Below are 22,655 nucleotides of genomic sequence, written 5' to 3' on the forward strand. Positions count from 1 at the left end.
GTGTTTTCGGTGGTCGTCTCTTGCTGTGTTTTCGTGGGTCCAGGCGGCTCTGATCTTTACATGATGGAGCAGTTCTCAGGGGTCAGGCCAGCCTGCAAACAGGAAACACACGGCTGTGGATTTTGAATTCTCATCTCTAGCATGTCGCCTACATACAATCCTGGCTTTAAAATCAACATGCGCTCATAATGTGTATCAACAGTGCGCACAGTATAGTACAGAAGAGAGTAAGAAACGGCAATTCAGTGTTTAATCACAGTTTGATAAGCGATTCTCAAGGTACATGCAAAAATGTGAAGTGTGACATCACATGGAAAATAATGGAGAACACATATTAAACAGGCATGAAAATGAACACTATAGAGCGTCTCTCTGTACTGACCTGTCCACGCGGCTGGTTGCTCCCTAGCACGAAGGCTCTGCTGACCAGCCCCTCGGCCAGGCCACCCCCCCCGCCGCTGCGGAAGGTGCGAGTGACCGTCACGCCGGAGCTCCCCGACACGGCCGAGCCACCTGCGCTGCTGCTCTTGTCCGAGGGCTGACCACAGGAGCCGCAGAGCACTGTCCGACTGCGCAGGTTATACTCAGCATCACACTGCTCCCCTGACGCACTGGTGCTGTGAGCAGCCTGAAAGAGAGAGGAGGGGGTCAGAGAGAACAGCCAGGGAGGGGGGGGGGTAAGACAGAACAGCCAGGGAGAGGTGGTGAGAGAGAGAGAGAGGGGGTCAGACAGAAAAGCCAGGGAGAGGGGGTGAGACTCTCCCCCAGGCCCCCCCCCAGGGGGGTCTTTCGGTCCCTCTCCCTGAGAGAGAGAGGGAGGTCAGAGAACAGCCAGCCTGGGGGGGTCCCTCCCCCAGAATAGCCAGGTCCCCTCCCCCCAAGTCTGTCTTGTCGGGCCCTCTCCCCCCCCCCCAGAGGAGAGGGGGGTCAGACTCCCCCCCAGGGGAGAGGGGGTCCCTCTCCACCAGAGAGAGGGGGGGTCAGAGAACCCAGGGAGTCTTGGGGGTCCAGACAGAACAGCCGGGCTCTCTCTCCCCCCAGTCAGAAGAGCCAGGGAGAGGTCCCCCCAGAGAGGGGGTCAGTCTGGAGTCGGGGGTCCCAGAGGAGTCCAGGGGGGGGGGTCCCCCAGGTCTGTCTTAGCCGGTCCCTCCACCCTCTCTCTCTCTCTCCCCAGTCTGAGAGGGGGGGTGAGAGACTCTCTCCCCCCCAGTCTGTCTTATCGGCCCCCCTCCCCCCCCCCCAGGGAGTCTCTTTGTCGGGGGGGGAGAATGGAGGGAGAGGGGTCTCTATCCCCCCCTCTCCCCCCCCCCCCCAGTCAGAAAATAGCCAGGGAGAGGGGGGTGAGAAAGAGAGAGGCAGAGAAAATGTATGGAGCTATATTGGTAGCTACAATTGCTCTAAGATGACATAGTATTTTACTATACTCCAAGTTTTCTACTATATCCAGTTAGTAAATAGTGCAGCCGTACAGTATCTCAATGTGTTATCCATTTACTCTCAAAGTGTTTGTGCTCTGCTAAGCCTGCTCTAGTTCTGTGTTGCTGTGCAGTGTGGACAGCACCTGGTGGTGATGCACATCCCTGCGCACCATGTCTTCATCGTCCTCCTCCTCGAAGAGAACCCGCACCACGGTCCGCATCGCCATCTCCTGCAGACACACACACACACACACACACACACACAGTTACACCTGCTCACCAGCAGCACCTTGCTGTGCTGCCCAGTGGAGTGCTGAGCTCTCCTGCCTTGTACATGTGCTACCGAGCCCTCAATCTCAGGTACTTCACTGCTGTACCTTATATATTCACAGGTAAAGGGCTTGTATTAGGTATTTCTCAGAGGTTTCTTGATAGGGAAAGTCATACAGATAATCTCACATTATCCAGAGAATCTGATGATCTCAACACCCTCTGCGACCAGTTTGTTGGGACAACAGGGTTTATTGTAGCTTCAGGCTACATTTTCTTAGATTTCCCTTATCTTTGTATTATGTCTGAATCATGCCGAGTGCTTCTTTTAAATTCCTCAGATACTGTGCTTTGCTATTTTTTGACTGGTCTGTGTTTGTAGATTACAACATCATTCTTTGAATCTTGCCTGTCCTGCACTTCCATTCCCCACAAAGGTGTAAATGTGCAGCTTTGAAGGAAACACACGTTGTATCAAAAGCCTGCATGCTTTTAACAGCTGGTACTGCACTACACTGCCTTACTCTCAGGAACTCTGTTCCACAAGCACTTCCAAGGTCATTGCACATCAGCAGTATCTTCAGCACGTCAGTCACTAAGGGAAGCAGCTGACTGATTACTGACAGGAAAGAAGCCAGTCAAGGAATGACCAGAACATGCAACTAACTGAAAGCATGGCTTGCAAACAAGATTTCCTGAGCCTAGCGTAGCACCAGATAGCACGTTTCCTTTAAGCTGTGTTTATTTCAAGACAGACCTATGTAAGGAATGGAGCTGCGCAGCAGGTCAAGTTCTGGAATCGGGCTGTTCGCTCCAATCTGTTTTGAGTTGAGAAGCTGCTTTCAGGGCTCCAGCTATCTGCCCATGTGTGTGTGGCACCCACCTCTCCATTGGCGCTGATCAGAGAGGTCTGCATGCTGTCTCCACTGCCCCACGAGCTCTGACTCTTCCACACCAGGTCCGAGGGGGGGTTGTGGGTGGCACCGGCACCAGAGGCCCAAATCTGAAGAACAGAACAACGTTCCAGTGCATTGTGAACCCTGACACCTGCACAGTAATGAGCCGCTCTGAAGAACAGGCAGATTTCAAGGGATTTGAATAGTATAAACAGCCGAGCTGAGCGGAGCTGAGCTGCTGCTCTCTGAAACCTTCACGGTGATCCCAAACCTAGACCGGAGGGGCCTGCAGCAAACTTGGGATCCATTCAAACTGCAATTCCAATGTGATTGTAATGGTAATTATAGTTGAACCCGGGCACGCCTGCCTAATTGTGATAATTACACACTTCTAATCAATCACAGTTCCATGCTGTGTTTTACACAGTGATCGTTCTCGCATTTTCATCCTCTTTTAGTGCCCCCATTTGTCCGAATAAACTTTCTATAGTGTGTTTGTGCATTTGTATCTGATTACAGCTTGGTAGAATAAGCACAGTGAACACGTTAATGTGTGGAGCTGTTCATGGTACTTTTTAGGGTCATTGTAATTATAACTGCAATTACTGCAGTAACCAATTGTAATTGAACAGAGTAGCACTGGAATTGGAATTCAGTAAAGGATTCTGCTGTGATTGGAATTAGAAACTGAACCCAGGTCTGGTAAGCAGTGCAAGAGACTCTCTCAATGCAAGACACTGACAAGTGATCAAGCAACCCCCTCTCGGCCAGCTTGAGCCAACTGCTAAACTAGAGTGTGAAGAATCTGTGGAGGTGAAGAGCATCACTCTGTCCAGACTGAGCCCTCTCCTCCACACTACAGTCCTGCTCAATCACGTCCTCTCCTTTCCCTCAGAGAGGACTCACCGTGACGCTCTTCCCAGCCTTCAGGGTGAATTTCGGAGGGAACTTGTAAGCGATGGAGGTCTTGGTGCCAACCTGGCGCTTCACCTGCCAGTTACCCAGCAGCTGGTCCTGAGAGAGGAGAGAGGAGAGGAGCGGTCAATGCAATCCGGAAAATCAAATCTCAAGAGAGACTTGGTGCTGCTTTACAATCATCAGCTAGTGTCAGTCACACCCACCTCCCATCGCTGGGAATCCAGGGTTCGAGCTGCCAGTGTGAAGTGGGTGAGCATGATGTGTATGAACAGCATGTACAGGATAGCGTGCAGTAGGGAATTGCACAAAGTAATTAAGAACATAAGAACATAAGAAAGTTTACAAACGAGAGGAGGCCATTCGGCCCATCTTGCTCGTTTGGTTGTTAGTAGCTTATTGATCCCAAAATCTCATCAAGCAGCTTCTTGAAGGATCCCAGGGTGTCAGCTTCAACAACATTACTGGGGAGTTGATTCCAGACCCTCACAATTCTCTGTGTAAAAAAGTGCCTCCTATTTTCTGTTCTGAATGTCCCTTTTTCTAAACTCCATTTGTGACCCCTGGTCCTTGTTTCTTTTTTCAGGCTGAAAAAGTCCCTTGCGTCGACACTGTCAATACCTTTTAGAATTTTGAATGCTTGAATTAGGTCGCCACGTAGTCTTCTTTGTTCAAGACTGAACAGATTCAATTCTTTTAGCCTGTCTGCATATGACATGCCTTTTAAGCCCGGAATAATTCTGGTCGCTCTTCTTTGCACTCTTTCTAGAGCAGCAATATCTTTTTTATAGCGAGGTGACCAGAACTGCACACAATATTCAAGATGAGGTCTTACTAGTGCATTGTACAGTTTTAACATTACTTCCCTTGATTTAAATTCAACACTTTTCACAATGTATCCGAGTATCTTGTTAGCCTTTTTTATAGCTTCCCCACATTGCCTAGATGAAGACATTTCTGAGTCAACAAAAACTCCTAGGTCTTTTTCATAGATTCCTTCTCCAATTTCAGATATTTATAATGGCGTGCAGTACCTTTCACAATTCAGTGAAAATCAGAAAAGCGGTATTTAATGAGCTGTTAGTATCATGTAAAGTATATTGGAACCTGGAACCTCTTGCATTCTTAAGACATATGTAACAATGCAAGTGTGACAGACAGATGTACAGACAGAGAGGACACCTCTTGTCATCCTCAGAATCTGATATCTCAACAGTTTATGTGCAATGCCTGGGAGTCTGTGCTGTGCAATGCTGCAGTGTGTGCCGGGACTCTGGGAGTCTGTGCTGTGCAATGCTGCAGTGTGTGCCGGGACTCTGGGAGTCTGTGCTGTGCAATGCTGCAGTGTGTGCCGGGACTCTGGGAGTCTGTGCTGTGCAATGCTGCAGTGTGTGCCGGGACTCTGGGAGTCTGTGCTGTGCAATGCTGCAGTGTGTGCCGGGACTCTGGGAGTCTGTGCTGTGCGATGCTGCAGTGTGTGCCGGGACTCTGGGAGTCTGTGCTGTGCAATGCTGCAGTTTGTGCCGGGACTCTGGGAGTCTGTGCTGTGCAATGCTGCAGTTTGTGCCGGGACTCTGGGAGTCTGTGCTGTGCAATGCTGCAGTGTGTGCCGGGACTCTGGGAGTCTGTGCTGTGCAATGCTGCAGTGTGTGCCGGGACTCTGGGAGTCTGTGCTGTGCAATGCTGCAGTGTGTGCCGGGACTCTGGGAGTCTGTGCTGTGCGATGCTGCAGTTTGTGCCGGGACTCTGGGAGTCTGTGCTGTGCAATGCTGCAGTGTGTGCCGGGACTCTGGGAGTCGGTGCTTTGCAATGCCTGGGAGTCTGTACCTCGTCTGATTTGTTGGACAGGCGCACAAACTTGCCCTCCATGTCAACCTCATCCACAGTGACCCGCCCGCTGGCTTTGGCCTTCTGGGAGATGCGCAGACGGGCTGCACCGCCTCCTACAGTGCTGGAGGCCTCACTGTCCGTGTCGTTCAGCTTCCTCTTCTTGTAGCCGGAGGAGCTCTGAGCGCTGGAGTGCACCATGCGAGCGCTGTGGGACACAGACCCACGAGGAGGGGGGCTCGGGGAGAGACGCAGCCTGGGGAGGGGAGAGGAGAAGAGAAAGAGTGGAGAGAGTGCGAGAGCGAGGGGTGGGGAGAGCAGAGAAGGGGAAGAGGAGACAGGGTGAGGAGGGAGGAAAGAGCGATTGAGAGGAGAGGGTAAAATAAACAAGGGGAGAAAGACAGGAGATGAGTTAGTATTTTTTTGGTTTGTGAACCATACTGTAGGTATTTTACAAAAATGTTAAACCACAAATGTTATTGCCGTCTTGGTCAATAAAAAAATACAAACAGAAGAAACATACATAGTCCTGGGATTCATCCTGGGATGCATCAATTACTTATTTAACACTTATTTTGCCACTTGGTTACAGAGCTCTGAACTGTATGGTTTGCAGTTCGTATCCAACCCTTATTTCTATTGCGTTCTGTGATGCAGATTCATTACATGTAGCTGGGTGACTGCTGCAGTGCAGGGGGTGTGTGTGTGTGATGGGGGTGATTGCTGCAATGCAGGGTGTGTGTGTTTGGTGGGGGTGATTGTTGCAGTGCAGGGTGTGTGTGTGATGGGGGGGTGATTGCTGCAATGCAGGCTGTGCCCTCACCTCTCCTCCTCTCCCTCCAGCATCTTGCGATAGGCGCTGATCTCCATGTCCAGGGCCAGCTTGACATCCAGCAGCTCCTGGTACTCATCAAGCTGCTGCTGCATGCGCTGTCTCATCTCTGCCATCTCCCGCTCCTTATCGGCCAGCTGCCTGCGCGTTGTGTCCTTCTCCCGCGCCAGCGCCTCCTCCAGCTCCCGCACCCTCGCCTCGCTAGCAGCCAGCTGCAGGGACAGAGAGAGGCAGTGGCACAGTCCTTCCAAGACTGCAGGCATGGGAATAAGCAGCTTTACTGAGCTTGATTAGCCACAGTGTGTAGGTTACAAGCTCAGGTGTGACTTACTGAACTAGGTATGGTTCAAACTGAAGTACAATGGGAGTCTTCTTTCCATGCCTGGATGGGAATTTTGCCTACAACCTTAACAGTCGCCACCGCGACCCTCTGCCTACCTCTCTGCACAGACTGAAATCTCAATGGCTGAACGGGTCCCTCGAACACCTTCCAGCACCTTGTGGAGTCTAGGCCAGGTCAAGGCAGTGGTGCTGATAAAGAGCCCAGGCAGGCGTGCTGCTGGCTCAGTTGTGTGGAAGTGCTCACCTGCTTCTGGATCTGGCCGAGCTGAGCGGACATGGACTCCATCCTCACACGGGTCTGCTGCATCTCCTCGTGAGCCGAGCCCACCAGCTGACTGTTCCTGTCCGCGGACTGACGAGCATTCTGCAGCTGCAGGGGGAGAGAGAGGGAGAACGGGAGGGGAGAGAGGAGAGAGAAGGAAAGATGAGGCACGGCTTCATTGAGAAAGGTAAACAAATGATGCGATACTCATTTCCTCTAAATAAACCCATTTTTTAATATTCCTTTTAAAAGGACACTTTCATATTGCTTGTCTCTGACCCACCCTAGCTGTATAACATCGTGGCATATTCTTGTGCAGTGTGGACAGCGTGTTACACATTTAGCTTAAGGTAAGCAGCACTATCAACACAACTCAGTAAGAGAAAGTGGAAAATGCTACATGAAGACAGCTTCATAGGCACATAGGGAAAAACAGAACAAGGGTTCTAGACGTGTGCTGACAGGATGCTAAATGGAAGGACTGCCAGAGATGTGCTATAACCCTAAAGACGGCTCTTGGCTTTATGTTGAAAGTTTTTGATTTTGTGTTAAACAGAACCATTGCTCGTTAAAACAGCTGTTTAACAGGTATGGTTTTACACAGACAGGTGGGTGGATGGATGGCTGCATGGCTGTATGGGTGGGTGGGTGTTTGGGTGGGAGGTTGTACAGGTGGGTAGGTGGGTGGATGGATGGCTGCATGGCTGGGTGGGTGTTTGGGTGGGAGGTTGTACAGGTGGGTAGGTGGGTGGATGGATGGCTGCATGGCTGTATGGGTGGGTGGGTGTTTGGGTGGGAGGTTGTACAGGTGGGTAGGTGGGTGGATGGATGGCTGCATGGCTGTGTGGGTGTTTGGGTGGGAGGTTGTACAGGTGGGTAGGTGGGTGGATGGATGGCTGCATGGCTGCATGGGTGGGTGGGTGTTTGGGTGGGAGGTTGTACAGGTGGGTAGGTGGGTGGATGGATGGCTGCATGGCTGGGTGGGTGTTTGGGTGGGAGGCTGTACAGGTGGGCGGGTATGGGTTTGTGGTTGGATGGATGGATGGATGGATAGCTGTATGGTTTTATGGCTGTATGGGCGGGTGGATGAATGGCTGGGTGGCTGGATGGGTGAATGGCTTATGGATGGGTGGGTGGGTAGCTGTATGGGTGGGTGCATGGATGGATGGCTGTATGGGTGAATGGCTGTATGGGTGGGGGCTTGGATGGATGGCTGTATGGGTGGGTGAATGGATGGCTGGATGGCTGGATGGCTGGATGGCTGGATTTGTGGTTGGTTGGATGGATGGATAGCTGTATGGGTGGGTGAATGGATGGCTGGATGGCTGGATGGCTGGGTTTGTGGTTGGTTGGATGGATGGATAGCTGTATGGGTGGGTGGATGGATGGCTGGATGGCTGTATGGGTGGGTGGGTAGGTGGATGGGTTTGTGGTTGGTTGGATGGCTGGATGGCTGTATGGATGAGTTTGTGGGTGGCTGGTACCTTGGCACTGTATGTCTTCTCCACCTCCTCCTTGTACAGTTTCAGCTGCTCCTCATGTTGAGCTCGCAGGTCAGTCAGTGCGTCGGCCAGCTTGCTCTCCAGCTCCAGCTGCCGCCCGCTATCAATCTCAACCAGCCGGGACTCATGCCGGTGCTTCGTCTCCCGCAGCTCCTGAGAGGAAGGAACACAGAGACAGCCAGGATCAGAGACACAGACTACCTGTCACCCTCCCTGTCCCTCAGATATAACCACGAGACCACACTGCCTCCCTCAGCTCTAACCAGACACCACACTGCCTCCCTCAGCTCTAACCACGAGACCACACTGCCTCCCTCAGCTCTAACCACGAGACCACACTGCCTCCCTCAGCTCTAACCACGAGACCACACTGCCTCCCTCAGCTCTAACCAGACACCACACTGCCTCTCTCAGCTCTAACCACGAGACCACACTGCCTCCCTCAGCTCCAACCATGAGACCACACTTCCTCCCTCAGCTCTAACCACGAGACCACACTGCCTCTCTCAGCTCTAACCATGAGACCACACTGCCTCCCTCAGCTCTAACCAGACACCACGCTGCTTCCGCCCCTTCCAGTTCCTCAGCTCTACCCCCTTGGCTGGCTGGCTGGATGCACTGACCTCATTGTAGATGTTTCTCTGGAAGTCCAGCTCCTCTTTCAAGGTCTGCAGGCGGTTCTCTGCGTCCACTCTCCTCAGCATCTCATCCTGCAGCTGCTTCTTCGCATCGCTCAGACCTCCCTCCAGCTGGCAGAAACAGTCAACACACAACACAGTCAACACACAATGCACTGTCAACACACAAACCACACAACACAGTCAACACACAATGCACTGTCAACACACAAACCACACAACACAGCAAACACAAAGCATGGTCAATAGTGGTATTTTAATGAAACTCTGCAGTGACTATGTCTTTGTAACTTTAAATCCCATACCAGCTTTTAAACAGTGTTGTGTTCTTCCTCTGCGCTGAAACTTTCATCAATGCCATTACATTTGATTAGGCATTAGCCAAAAAGCCATATTGTGCGTCTGCTTGCAAAAGACTAACTATGGTGTTGACAACCACCACCAGATGGGGCTATAAACACAAACTAATCCCAGTGTAGTGACCTTGGCCAGCTGAGCCTTCAGTTCCCGGAGCTCCGCCTCCAGCGTGCGCTTCTCCCCCAGTGCTGTGGCCAGAGTGGCTTCCTTGGAGTTCAACAGGGACTCCAGGTCCTTGAGCCGAGCCAGCGCCCCGGCCAGGTCAGCCTCCTTCTTGGTGTTCCTGTGCGAGAGAGAGAGAGAGAGAGAGAGGAGGAGGAGGAGGAGGAAGAGAAGAGACAGAGGACTGGGTTAGGACTACAGGATCAGATCTGGGGTCAACCACAATAGTAATTGTGCAATTCAGAGTTAACTGGACTTGTAGCTGACCCTTGAGACACCTGCGTAATTATAATTATACCAAATCACTGACCCATTCCAGTTCAGTCATAGATTTATCTGTCATTCCATCAATACTCTTGTAATCATTTTTGGTGACCCCATTTGTCTGCAAGAAGCTAGTTCTATAGCATGTTTGTGCATTTGTACCTGCGATGACTGCCGGGTTACTTAGAACACATGAAGTCAACATGTTAATGCGTGTGGTTGCTTGTGTTACTTTTTATTATAATTGTAACTAAATAAAAAGGACTACAGTAGCGCCTCAGAGTTCCAAACTGACCCACTTATCTGGAAGTGTGCAATCACTCAGCCATGCCTCCCGTACAACACAGCTGCTCCTGGGTGTTTGTTTTTGTTACAGTTATGATTTCAATAACTTTAAATGCATCTTTTTTCCACTGATAGTGCCGTTTTAAAGTCTTTAGAACCCTACACTATGTGTGTTGCATCACTGTGCTGTATCCTTGTATTATTCACCAGATAGAGTCCTTAGAGAGCAGGTGCACACATTTATTAAAACCACTGAAAACTCATTTTCAGTTCCGGGTATTTCAGACTTACGAACAGCCTCCATTCCCAAGGAGTGCGTAGCTCCGAGATTCTCCTGTAGACACTAAAGACTGTCTGTGGAAATCAAAGCTAACTAAAAGACTATTTACTACATTAACTTTTCTGAAAATGTAAAATGAAAGTTTAAAAGGTTTAAACGTTTAATCTAAAACAGATTTTACAGCCTAAAGCACCCAGGCTGCATGTGATCAAAAAGACTTATTTTACTGCAGTTCAAGCTGAGATTGAGCATCTGTGTGTGTGTATGTGTGTGTGTGTGAGAGAAAGGGAACCAAAACATTAATAACTTTAATATGGACACTGGAGAGAGACAGAAAGCCTCCAGCACAGTTCTGACGTGTGCAAAACCTTCAATTTTTCCGGCTCTGCTTTTCTAAATGAAGCCTGATGTTTTCCCCTCTCTTACCAACTCACTGATGCTAATAAACACAGGCTGGCTAGGCTGATAGATTCCAGACCTCCCGTTTATCCAATAAAACAGAAATCCTTCTCTTCTAAAGAACGGTCCTAGTTTTACACAGATGGCGTTCGATGCTTTCAACCCACAACTGGGGACCAACTGAAATTACTTAAAATCTCCTTTTTTTTAATCCAAAAACATGTAAACACTCTCAATGCTAACCCTGCACAATCCTCTTCTCAGTTTTACCTCCCCATCATTTCTGCACATTGAAACAGTGAATCCACATAAACTAAGTCTTGGCTCTCCACAAACTCTCATACTGCAAATATATACCGAGCATCAAAAGAAACTCTATTATAACACACTTATTCTCTTAAAAAAAAAAAAAATAAGGTATACAAATGGTGGACATTGATGAAATATTTTTGGTTTCTTTTTAATCACTTGATCATTCATCCTTGACCATGACATGCCTGAGTGACTGTGACTGAAGCAGATGCACTAGATCATCTAACTAGTGATACAGTTGATTGGACACTGGATATGGAGCGATTTCAGCTATAGAACTGCAAGCTTGAATAAAAGCAGTAAAGAAAAATCACAGAAAAACACCAATATGCTACATCTGTCAAGACAGCAGCGCCTTTGTGCAATCGGCATGTTGGAGTCTGGACTGGGGCAGGGTGCTGTGGCTCGCCGTCTTGGGCGCTCACAGCCAGCAATTTCAAACCTGGCGAGACGGTATAACCAGACACACTCTGTCAATGACAGGCCACCAACCGGGAGACCAAGAGTCACAACACCTGCCCGAGATGGACAGATCATTCCACAGCATCTTCGTCAATTGTTAATCAGCACAATAGAAAGTCACTGCACCTGCTCTGAAACAGAGTTTGTCATTTTTCGATCACATCTAGTGAATTTTACACAAATATAAATGTTTCTTTTGATGCTCAGTCTATATTCACTCGCTCCCCATTTCGCTTTTTTCAGCTTCCCAAACAAATATATTTCAGAAGCCAAACAACTCGGAATCCACAACTGACTGCAGGCGACATAAGGGCAAGTAGTAAAAATATCTGTGAATTGCACTGATCCCACCAGCCTCCCCAAACTACAGTGACGTGAAGGGCAGGGTTTCCAAAACTGAACTAACCCAGGAAAGTTGGGAACATAATCTAAAGCAATACACACGTTCTACACTGGAGATGTGCGGAATAGCCAGTACGATACCTATTCACGCAAAGACTGTCAATTCTGTTTGTGAAAGTATAATTGCTTAAATTACTTGCTGTACTAAAACCTCAGCTGAATGCAAAGCAGTGAACCTGCTGGGCACCCAATTGCCAGCTATAGCTGGTCACTGCAGGAACAGTATGGCAGCAGCGTATTGCTAATCCTGCAGAATTACAAGCTGAAGACGCTGTGGAAGGTTACGGTGCTTGTAAAACCAAAGCAGATCCAACGGCTCCACATGTCTGGAAGGTATCTGCCCAGGTCTGCCTGTGTTGTACAGATCCTATACACGGAGAGACAGCAATCTCTCCATCTAATCTAGTCTTCATGCTATGGGCAAAGGTGTTGCATCACCCTATTGAATGAACTCCTTTTGCTTGATAAAGTCCAGTGAAACCTGCTGAATGATGTTGTGTTAACACACTGAATTACACACTGCTTGTAGTTTTCCATCTACTTAATGAAAAACTGACAAATTGAAAAAATGTCACATGAAATACTGTTGTGTTTCAGTCCTGAAATTCTAGGCGATGCACACAGCTGTGTGCAGGATAGTTGCAGTTTTAGTAACACAAGGAATTAATGCTAAAGCAGCTAGTGCAGCAATCTACTCCCACATCAAAGACTTTCCATAGGCTCCCCATGCAGGGCAGGTCGGGGCTATATGGGGCTGCTCCTATGAAACGGATGGTGCTTTACCTCCAATTCCATTTCCAAGCACTGTTTAAAATCCTCTTTGTGCTTTTTAGCTTGGGAGGCCGCACATGAACACCAGCCTGCTGGCACTGAATAACATCTAAAATACCAAGCAAGCTTAAACCAACAAGTCTGCCCTCTTATTTGCATTTGTAGTTCAATATTTCACCTCGTATCGAACACAAAGACACAGAAGCCACTTTACAGACGAAGGCTGTTGAGTGCTGCAGGCTGGGATCTCGCTGTATATCTGTTCCGCTCCTGTGCTGACAGGAAGGGATTAACAGGAACTGGGAAGCCCCTTATTAAAAAGCCAGTCTCCTGTGTGGGGTGCAGCTGACAGGGTTACTGCAAGAACAGACACTTAACCCTGCAAGTGAAGGCCAACACTGAAGTACTATGGGACTTTACCTTTAATGCAAATATTATTATTATTATTATTATTATTATTATTATTATTATTATTATTATTGTCATTTTGCAGATGCTTGTATCCAAAGCGACTCAGAGGCTGGGGGGTGAACTATGCACCAACTGCTGTTGCAGAGTCACTTACAATGGGACCCTGTTTGTTTTATGTCTCACCTGAACAGGGGTATATTTGCACAAACTTGTCTACTGACATTCCCTTATTTTGCAATGTGTATTCAATCCTTTGGCGATCCACTTGTGCAATTTTAGTTACATTGTGATGACTGAAGCTTTAAAAGATAGGACGCACATTCTACAATGGATGGAAGAAAAAACGACCTTAAAATTAGCAGCGGGCCCCAGACAGGATTGGAAAATATAAGAATGTGGCAATAGACAAGCTCTGCAAACATACAGTTCTGCAAATTCAAGGTGAAACAACTCCCATAGTGAATGCTTCCTGGTGGACGTCACTTGTATTGTTCGATTTCTTTGCCCTGCAGGGGTTGCTGTAAGAATTAGCGAGACAGTTGTCTGTGATCATGTTCAAGACGCTGCCCCCTCAAGACATGCAGTGAAAAATGTGAAGAATTCTTCAAGCCGCAGTTTGGGGAATGTTTTGAAAGAGAGAGATGGAGGGCTGAAGGAGCTAGGAATTGTTACCATGCCTGCTGTGACTCGCAGGCCAAAGAGAAGATCTAAGAACATCGTCCACAGCACTGTTCGTTACAAATACACAACTTCTTCAGGGCAACTCTACTGTCAAAACAAGGAACTAGCTTCGTACTCACACAGGTATTCGATTCTGCTCAAGGAATGCCTTTCCAATCGTCTTCTACAATGCAGTGATGTGACTTTTACAACAGGCTCCTGTATCACCCATGTGTGCAGACACCTCAGACGTATTATGAATAAACAGAAAGTGTTTTTCATTCAAAACACCAATAGGGTGGAATAGAGCTAGAACAGGCCCATCCCAAGGTAGGCTTTGTGCTGTAATAGACTCCTCTCTGTCAGCAAGGGTTCTTTAAAAATGTCACTGTGATGTTTAGCATCGTGAGGTGTGCTGTAGCATTGTGAGATGAAGCATTGTGAGGTGTGATGTAGCATTGTGAGATGTGATGTAGCATTGTGAGGTGTGATGTAGCATTGTGAGATGTGATTAGCATTGTGAGATGTGATGTAGCATTGTGAGATGCATGTGAGATGTGATGTAGCATTGTGAGATGTGATGTAGCATTGTGAGATGTGATGTAGCATTGTGAGATGTGATGTAGCATTGTGAGATGTGATGTAGCATTGTGAGATGCATGTAGCATTGTGAGATGTGATGTAGCATTGTGAGATGTGATGTAGCATTGAGATGTGATGTAGCATTGTGAGATGCATTAAGAGATGTGATGTAGCATTGTGAGGTGTGATGTAGCATTGTGAGATGTGATGTAGCATTGTGAGATGTGATGTGAGTGAGATGTGATGTAGCATTGTGAGATGTGATGTAGCATTGTGAGGTGTGATGTAGCATTGTGAGATGCATTGTGAGATGTGATGTAGCATTGTGAGAGATGTGATGTAGCATTGTGAGGTGTGATGTAGCATTGTGAGATGTGATGTAGCATTGTGAGGTGTGATGTAGCATTGTGAGGTGTGATGTAGCATTGTGAGATGTGATGTGAGCATTGTGAGATGTGATGTAGCATTGTGAGATGTAGCATTGTGAGATGTGATGTAGCATTGTGAGATGTGATGTAGCATTGTGAGATGTGATGTAGCATTGTGAGATGTGATGTAGCATTGTGAGGTGTGATGTAGCATTGTGAGATGCATTGTGAGATGTGATGTAGCATTGTGAGATGTGATGTAGCATTGTGAGATGTGATGTAGCATTGTGAGATGTGATGTAGCATTGTGAGTGTGATGTAGCATTGTGAGATGTGATGTAGCATTGTGAGATGCATTGTGAGATGTGATGTAGCATTGTGAGATGTGATGTAGCATTGTGAGATGTGATGTAGCATTGTGAGATGTGATGTAGCATTGTGAGATGTGATGTAGCATTGTGAGATGTGATGTAGCATTGTGAGATGTGATGTAGCATTGTGAGATGTGATGTAGCATTGTGAGATGTGATGTGCATTGTGAGCATTGTGAGATGTGATGAGCATTGTGAGATGCATTGTGAGATGTGATGAAGCATTGTGAGGTGTGATGTAGCATTGTGAGATGTGATGTAGCATTGTGAGATGTGATGTAGCATTGTGAGATGTGATGTAGCATTGTGAGATGTGATGTAGCATTGTGAGATGTGATGTAGCATTGTGAGATGTGATGTAGCATTGTGAGCATTGTGAGGTGTGATGTAGCATTGTGAGATGCATTGAGATGTGATGCATTGTGAGATGTGATGTAGCATTGTGAGATGTGATGTAGCATTGTGAGATGTGTAGCATGTGAGCATTGTGAGATGCATTGAGATGTGATGTAGCATTGTGAGGTGTGATGTAGCATTGTGAGATGTGATGTAGCATTGTGAGATGTGATGTAGCATTGTGAGATGCATTGTGAGATGTGATGTAGCATTGTGAGATGTGATGTAGCATTGTGAGATGCATTGTGAGATGTGATGTAGCATTGTGAGATGTGATGTAGCATTGTGAGGTGTGATGTAGCATTGTGAGATGTGATGTAGCATTGTGAGATGCATTGTGAGATGTGATGAAGTGAGGTGTGATGTAGCATTGTGAGATGTGATGTAGCATTGTGAGATGTGATGTGAGCATTGTGATGCATTGTGAGATGTGAGAAGCATTGTGAGGTGTGATGTAGCATTGTGAGGTGTGATGTAGCATTGTGAGGTGTGATGTAGCATTGTGAGATGTGATGAAGCATTGTGAGGTGTGATGTAGCATTGTGAGATGTGATGAAGCATTGTGAGATGTGATGTGAGATTGTGAGATGCATGAGGTGTGATGCATTGTGAGGTGTGATGTAGCATTGTGAGGTGTGATGTAGCAAAAGTTTTGCATCGCCCTACAGAATGAACACTTTTGTTTCATAAAGTCAAATTACACCTGCTGAACAATGTTATGTTAACATACCGAATTACATACTGCTTTGTAGTTTTCCATATACTTGAAACGTAACATTGAAAAAAGTGACATTTTGAAATACTGCACTACTGTTATGGCTTGTGGAGAGACTTCTGCGAAATCATTTTGTAGTTTCTTCGATTACACGTTAAAAGATCTAAATTATGGTACATAGTTTGTATTTATTAATTATGCCTCAATCCCAAGTCTGCTAGCTTTACTGAAAACAGACACACCATGTGTAAGAGTCACGTGATTAACTACACCATACTACAACAGCCCCAGAGCCACACAAGAATGTGTCTCATTACACTGCATACTGCAATGACTTCAACGACAGGGCGGGGTCGTTTTAATATGAAGGGAGGGGGGAGGCTGAAACAGGATACTGTTAAACTCAGATCTACAAAAAAAAAACATTTTTAAACAGATGTATTGAATCCTAGGTTTAAATACCCAGAGCTTAATCCATGTGTAGACATTGTTATAAACAACTGCAATAGAAAGTGTTTAGGCATACCAGCACGTGTGTGCAAATGTATATTCAGGAAAGGCCACTGCAAGCTTCCCAGCCTCAGTGACTCAGAGCATTTGCTTGCGTCTGGGAGACAGATATGGAAACCACAGCTAAGAGTTTGTTGTTTTGCCTTTGGCTGCCATGGCAACAGGGCTGAGTCAGTAGGCCGCAGCCCAATCCTGAGCATTAAACATTATGGTAAAATATGGTTTCCTTTTCTTTTTTTTTTTTTTTTTATTAATATAATTATAGAAGTTAGCAAACGGAATCCTGAAAGCTAAACATAATGAGGGGGAGATTAAGAGAGGAACGAATGAGTCACGGACATTTTATATAAACAAAGGTTAAAGACTTCAAATGAGTAATTCGAAAAATATGTTGGGAGGCTTTCAAAAGGCCGTCTTGTGCCCACACGAACAGGAAGAGAAAACACTGGTGCCATTTTCTGAACTGCGCCGTCCCTTTCCGACAATAATAAACTGTGCCAGCCAATAAGAGCGGCAGGGAGGGACACGAATTTGTCAGGGGATCCCCTCGTACATAAAGAGCCTCTAAACACTTCAGAAAGAGCTGCCGCTTACACTGGGATACAGCTCACACTAGCCCTGCACCCAGTCTCTGGTCTCAGAACCACTCACAAGACTATCATTGGGAGCCAGGAGTTTAATGTTTAATCAATTGCCCCTCCCCTATTGCTGCATGAATAACTCCTAATAGTAACCCTGCAGACTCGGGGGTGACGTCTCATCTCCCTGTGGCGGGATGCCCCGCCCCTGTGTGTATTTTGCGTTTTATGTTGTCTGTTGTATGTATTATTGTAGTGGTGCACAGTGTGGGTTATGTAGCACAGGTGATGTCAAATGTACGCTTGTGTTTAGGCACAGGGATTTCATAATCACTTAACATGCAGATTACAGTGGGTATATGTATGCGAGCACAGGGAGTGCACAACTGACTGTGCTGAGATTCAATGAAATGATTGATCAGCAATCGAGTCTCGGTACAGCTGCATAAAAGAGCTTCAACACACAGGGTTGGGTGTTCGCAGTGGAGAACGGGAGAGAGAGAGAGAGAGAAGGAGAAAAATAATTAGAATAACAATTGGGAGGACCTGCACGATACTTGTTTGGGTTCGTCCCCGGTCGGTCGGTCGGTCGGTTGGTGTCGGTCTGTTTGGCCATCGTGCCGTTTTGCTTGTTCAGTGTTTTGTTTTCTGTTTAAACTTGTTATTTTCAATAAAGTGGCGCGACAGTGCATTTCACTCGCCAGTCCTGTCTGTCTACTTCCTAGTCTGACGTCAACCCCCTGGCCAGGCTACTCACACCCCCACAGGGGTTCCCACATGTCTGGTGTGTCACACTTACACTGTTACCTGTATCTTGAGAACACAAAAAAGTGTTCCACATGCTGTAAATCAACCGCTCTGCTTCACGTGATGCTAACAGCTCATTTGCTTACCCAAGACATTTAGGTCCTAAACACGACTTATTTCATTCTCATTAAACTTCATTACCATTTCTAATTGTACACGCCCCTGTACACGCTGCTGGTACACGTCATGCTCATCCGCTTCACACCGACGGCTCTGATTTTGAGTTTACACCGTGGCAATGGGGGATGGATGTCACTGACACGCCTGCTCATTCTGTGATGAAAAATGTGATCAGATTGTTCAAACTCCTGGAACCAGGTCAGTTCAATATTACACCTGAACAAGGGGAGGTCTGAACCCCAGGACTGGGTGCAGGAGGGCAGGTGTGGGTTTAACCCTGCATGGCATTAATTGTTACCCATTTCAACCCATCTGGACCATTTGAAATATCCTGGTCTCCCTGGTTAGACAGTCACCACTGCATTCAAACTGTATTCTAATAACCTGATCAAAACACATACAACTAGAACTAACTGGCAGTATGTACACCAACCCCACCTACTGGACAATCCATTAAAAACACCCATTTGAATAAACAGACGGGGTATTCTTTTTCAGCTGGTGTCTTCATCAGTGTAAAGATGCAGTCAAGCAGTTTTTAAGCGATGCACTAGAGAAATGAGCTACAAAGTAAATTGTGGTTTTTACAAATAAAAAAAGCACATGATGGAATTGAGCCATGTCACTGTAAACCAAAGAGGACATTCTGTTGGTAGTAAATATTGTAAACAGTTAATCCTGGTTACTAAGCAACGACAAACTGCTTGAATGAAAATGGAAAAAGTGCATAGTAATCACGGGACTTTCAGCAATGCGTTTTCCTCCTAACCAAAGAAACTCCACTCTACACAGGCAAGCTAACCACTGCCACGTCTCACTCAGAATTGAAATCTTTCCAGAACACATTCAGCTGGCTTTACTAATGAGTAGAAGCTTCAGAGCTCATGTTCAAGCGTAGCCCCCTTGCCTTTTCAGGATGTTTGCAGTCATTCGGAGTGGTTACTCCAATACTGCGTCTCTACCAAGGTGCCTGGACCACCTTCAACACAATCTTCAAACTACCATCTGAACAAAACATGAGCAAAATTGCTTCTCTAAACAACTTTCAGTGTGCTTCAGTGTGCTTCAGTGTGCATCAGTGTGCTTCAGTGTGCTGGTTGCTTCAGTGTGCTGGTCACTGTGCATCAGTGTGCTGCTTGCTTCAGTGTGCTGGTTGCTTCACTGTGCATCAGTGTGCTGCTTGCTTCAGTGTGCTGGTTGCTTCAGTGTGCTGGTTGCTTCAGGGTGCTTCACTGTGCGTCAGTGTGCTGCTTGCTTCAGTGTGCTGGTTGCTTCAGTGTGCTTCACTGTGCGTCAGTGTGCTGCTTGCTTCAGTGTGCTGGTTGCTTCAGTGTGCTTCAGTGTGCTGCTTGCTTCAGTGTGCTGGTTGCTTCAGTGTGCTTCAGTGTGCATCAGTGTGCTGCTTGCTTCAGTGTGCTGGTTGCTTCAGTGTGCTTCAGTGTGCATCAGTGTGCTGCTTGCTTCAGTGTGCTTCAGTGTGCTTCAGTGTGCTGGTTGCTTCAGTGTGCTGGTTGCTTCAGTGTGCTGCTTGCTTCAGGGTGCTGCTTGCTCAACTGTGCAGATTTATTAATGGAAGACCCTTGTTAGTCATAAGCTCTGCACACCGTGAGCTGGAGAGACACTCTCTCACTTGTACTGACGGCTGTCAGCTTTCAGCCTGCAGTACAATTAGAACTGAAATCATTTCGAGGAAAACCCTTCCTCTGGCTGGTCTGTAACAGTGAGACTGGATCAGCTGAATCTGAGCACCCAGCGTTCAAACACCATGCATGCTGCATCTTTCTACAGCTGTGGACACAAGTTTTCAATCATCTTATTTTAGGACTGAGATAATAAAAAGATTTAAAAAAACTAAATGAACATAATTTAGATATTTTATTTAACATCATGTAATCAAAGAAACTACAAAATGATGTCGCAAAAGTCTACCAGAAGCCATAATAGTAGTCCAGTATTTCATGTTAGATTTCCAAATGTCACATGTAATTCAATATGTTAACGTAACATTATTCAGCAGATTTAATTTGACTAGAAAGAACAGGTATTCAAATATTCAAACAATGCTTGGAATGTATTCAGTGGTAAACATGACCATGCATTTGTTAATGTAACAGATGCATCAAAGAGATGCAAAGGAAACTAATGCATAAGTGACGTGAGAAATAAATCACACACATTGTACTGTTTCTTTGCATTTTAAAACATCTGCAGCTCTTCCTAGGCCATCGCAGCCTAGCAGCGTCTTCTGGGTCACATTACTGGCTGAAAGCCTGCCACTCACTTGGGGAAGCACCTGGTTGGTTACTGACAAGAAATAACGCCCTGAAGGGGAGGGACAATGTCACTGCCCAGGTGACCCAGGAAGTGCGAGACTATCTGAAAGCATGGTCACAGTGTAAAAAGCATATAGAGTTACTATATTAGCTGGAATCACTTTAAAACAGAAATATTCTTAACAATTCCACAAAGTATTCAGATATACAGCAACGCACACTCCCAGACGTGCGGCTGAAACTGAAGTGCACCATTCTCCTCACTTCTCAAAGGGAAGGTGGCTCACCTGGATAAACAAAGCATGGCACGACTACAAGAGCAAAAATCAGAGCCCTCCTGAAACACAGTCTGGTTACTTACAGGGCTTAAACCAGCCAATCACCCTGGCCTGGGTTTCACTGTTTAGGAATATTATTCAAAGCAGAGCCCTGTAAATATGACTGCACTTCTCAGCACAGCACTATGCATCTGTAGGGCTACTAACAGGAGGAGCACTGTACTTAGCATCAAACTCCTGATCCTTTAAATTATATATTTAACTGCAGATAGTTCTGAAACCCAGGACAGGGTGCAGGGCTCGTGTGAGGCTATACTGAACGCAGAAATTTGTTTTTTGTGTACTGAAAAAAACATCAACAGAACAGAGCATCTGCCTTTCATTTAAAAGGCTTTGCATATCTGGTTCTCACTACAAACTGTAATTTCAACCACAGTGGTTATGGCACTCATTGCAAACACAAGAGATGCTTTTGTGAAAGTTTCCCTGCTGCATGCAAAACAACAATTAATACAGGGCCTCCAATCAGGAATCTACAGGGCTGACAATGTGGAAGCAATACAGCAAGACTAGGGGTGGGGATTTCACTCCCTGCTTTCCCCTCACTCAGACCCCGTACACACTAAACAGCTTGGCGGACGGACGTGGGTCTTCTCTTTAAATATATGCAAAAGATTTGAATAAGCAAATGTTAGAACAAAAGAAAAGGTTTGAGAATCGAAAAGCCCATCAAGGCTCATCCCTTGTTAGCATCATTCTCCCTTACTGGGGGGAACTCATTTAAACGCTCAGAATCTAGTCTTTTTTTTTTGTTAAATGTTGTCAAGTGTTTTAGATCCCGCTACTTCACCTGGTCGGCTATTCCATGCATTTATAACTCTGTGTGTAAACCAGCGCTTCCTGCCTTCTGTTCCAAGCTCTCTTTTACTCCGCTTCCATTATGCCCTCCTATTCTTCTCTGTGCTAAATCTGAAGTCATGTCTCTGGTTAACACTCTAGTCCATTTCTGATTTGAAAGACTTCAATCAAGTCCCTTTCTTTATTCTCGTCTGTAGAGATTTATTTGATCCTGTTCTTGCAGCTCCTGTCATTCAGTCCTGGGATCAGCCTCGCTGTCCTTCTCTCTCCCTTCTCCGGTGCAATGATGTTTTTTTTGTAGCGAGGTGACCAGAACTGCATCAGTATTCCAGGTGGCACTGGGGTCTAACTATAGCATTGCATAAGGCTCATCTGGGGATTGGGAGTTTGCTGCAGGATGACTTCCCTCAGTTCACAAGTCATATAAGGAATGTTTGGAGTTTTTAGGAATATAAATTGGTTTTCATGAAACCGTTCTTGATAACCAGTGTGTTTTGTTAATTCATGTTGTGGTCAGTTTTACAACAAAGAGAATGGGAGATAATCCACAAGCCAGTCTTCAGGAATGCTATCTGCTCATAGCAGTAACAGCTTGTCTTCTTGAGCGATGCTCAAGCACATGCATGTTTCCGGTGACAAGTCTCTACATTACAACTCTCTCTCCTCCTTTCTATTAAATGGACAATCAATCAAACGAATGGATTACCTCTAGGAAACTGCAAGAACAACAGCAGGCCGGTAGCTTAAATTACCTGCTAATACAGACAGAGCTATCAGTAACGTTAACAGAAGATCACCACAACTTTTCTGTCCACTGTGCACACATACAGCCACACAACTCCCTAGCCACTGTGCACACATACAGCCTGATAGCTCTCTAGCCACCGTGCACACATACAGCCTGATATCTCTCTATCCACTGTGCACACATACAGCCACACACCTCTCTATCCACTGTGAGCACACACAGCCAGACGCCTCTCTATCCACTGTGAGCACACACAGCCAGACGCCTCTCTATCCACTGTGAGCACACACAGCCAGACACCTCTCTATCCACTGTGAGCACACACAGCCAGACACCTCTCTATCCACTGTGAGCACACACAGCCAGACGCCTCTCTATTCACTG

General features: G+C 46.5%; 1 protein-coding gene across 1 annotated transcript in view; it reads right to left on the reverse strand.

Moving 5' to 3' along the window:
* The window catches only part of lmna (lamin A), a 29,871-nt gene continuing 7,216 nt past the window's right edge, over positions 1–22,655 (reverse strand). Inside the window, exons 2-12 of the mRNA XM_041252195.1 lie at positions 9,386–9,542; positions 8,888–9,013; positions 8,247–8,417; positions 6,745–6,870; positions 6,150–6,370; positions 5,327–5,582; positions 3,491–3,598; positions 2,572–2,691; positions 1,562–1,648; positions 383–628; positions 1–92 (exon numbers count right to left, since the gene is read on the reverse strand). Of these exons, the coding sequence (XP_041108129.1) occupies positions 57–92; positions 383–628; positions 1,562–1,648; positions 2,572–2,691; positions 3,491–3,598; positions 5,327–5,582; positions 6,150–6,370; positions 6,745–6,870; positions 8,247–8,417; positions 8,888–9,013; positions 9,386–9,542 (1,654 nt within the window). The 3' untranslated portion in view covers positions 1–56. The remainder of the gene's footprint in view (positions 93–382; positions 629–1,561; positions 1,649–2,571; positions 2,692–3,490; positions 3,599–5,326; positions 5,583–6,149; positions 6,371–6,744; positions 6,871–8,246; positions 8,418–8,887; positions 9,014–9,385; positions 9,543–22,655) is intronic.

This window comes from Polyodon spathula, chromosome 6 (assembly GCF_017654505.1).
Source record: "Polyodon spathula isolate WHYD16114869_AA chromosome 6, ASM1765450v1, whole genome shotgun sequence".
NCBI classification, from domain to species: Eukaryota; Metazoa; Chordata; class Actinopteri; order Acipenseriformes; family Polyodontidae; genus Polyodon; species Polyodon spathula.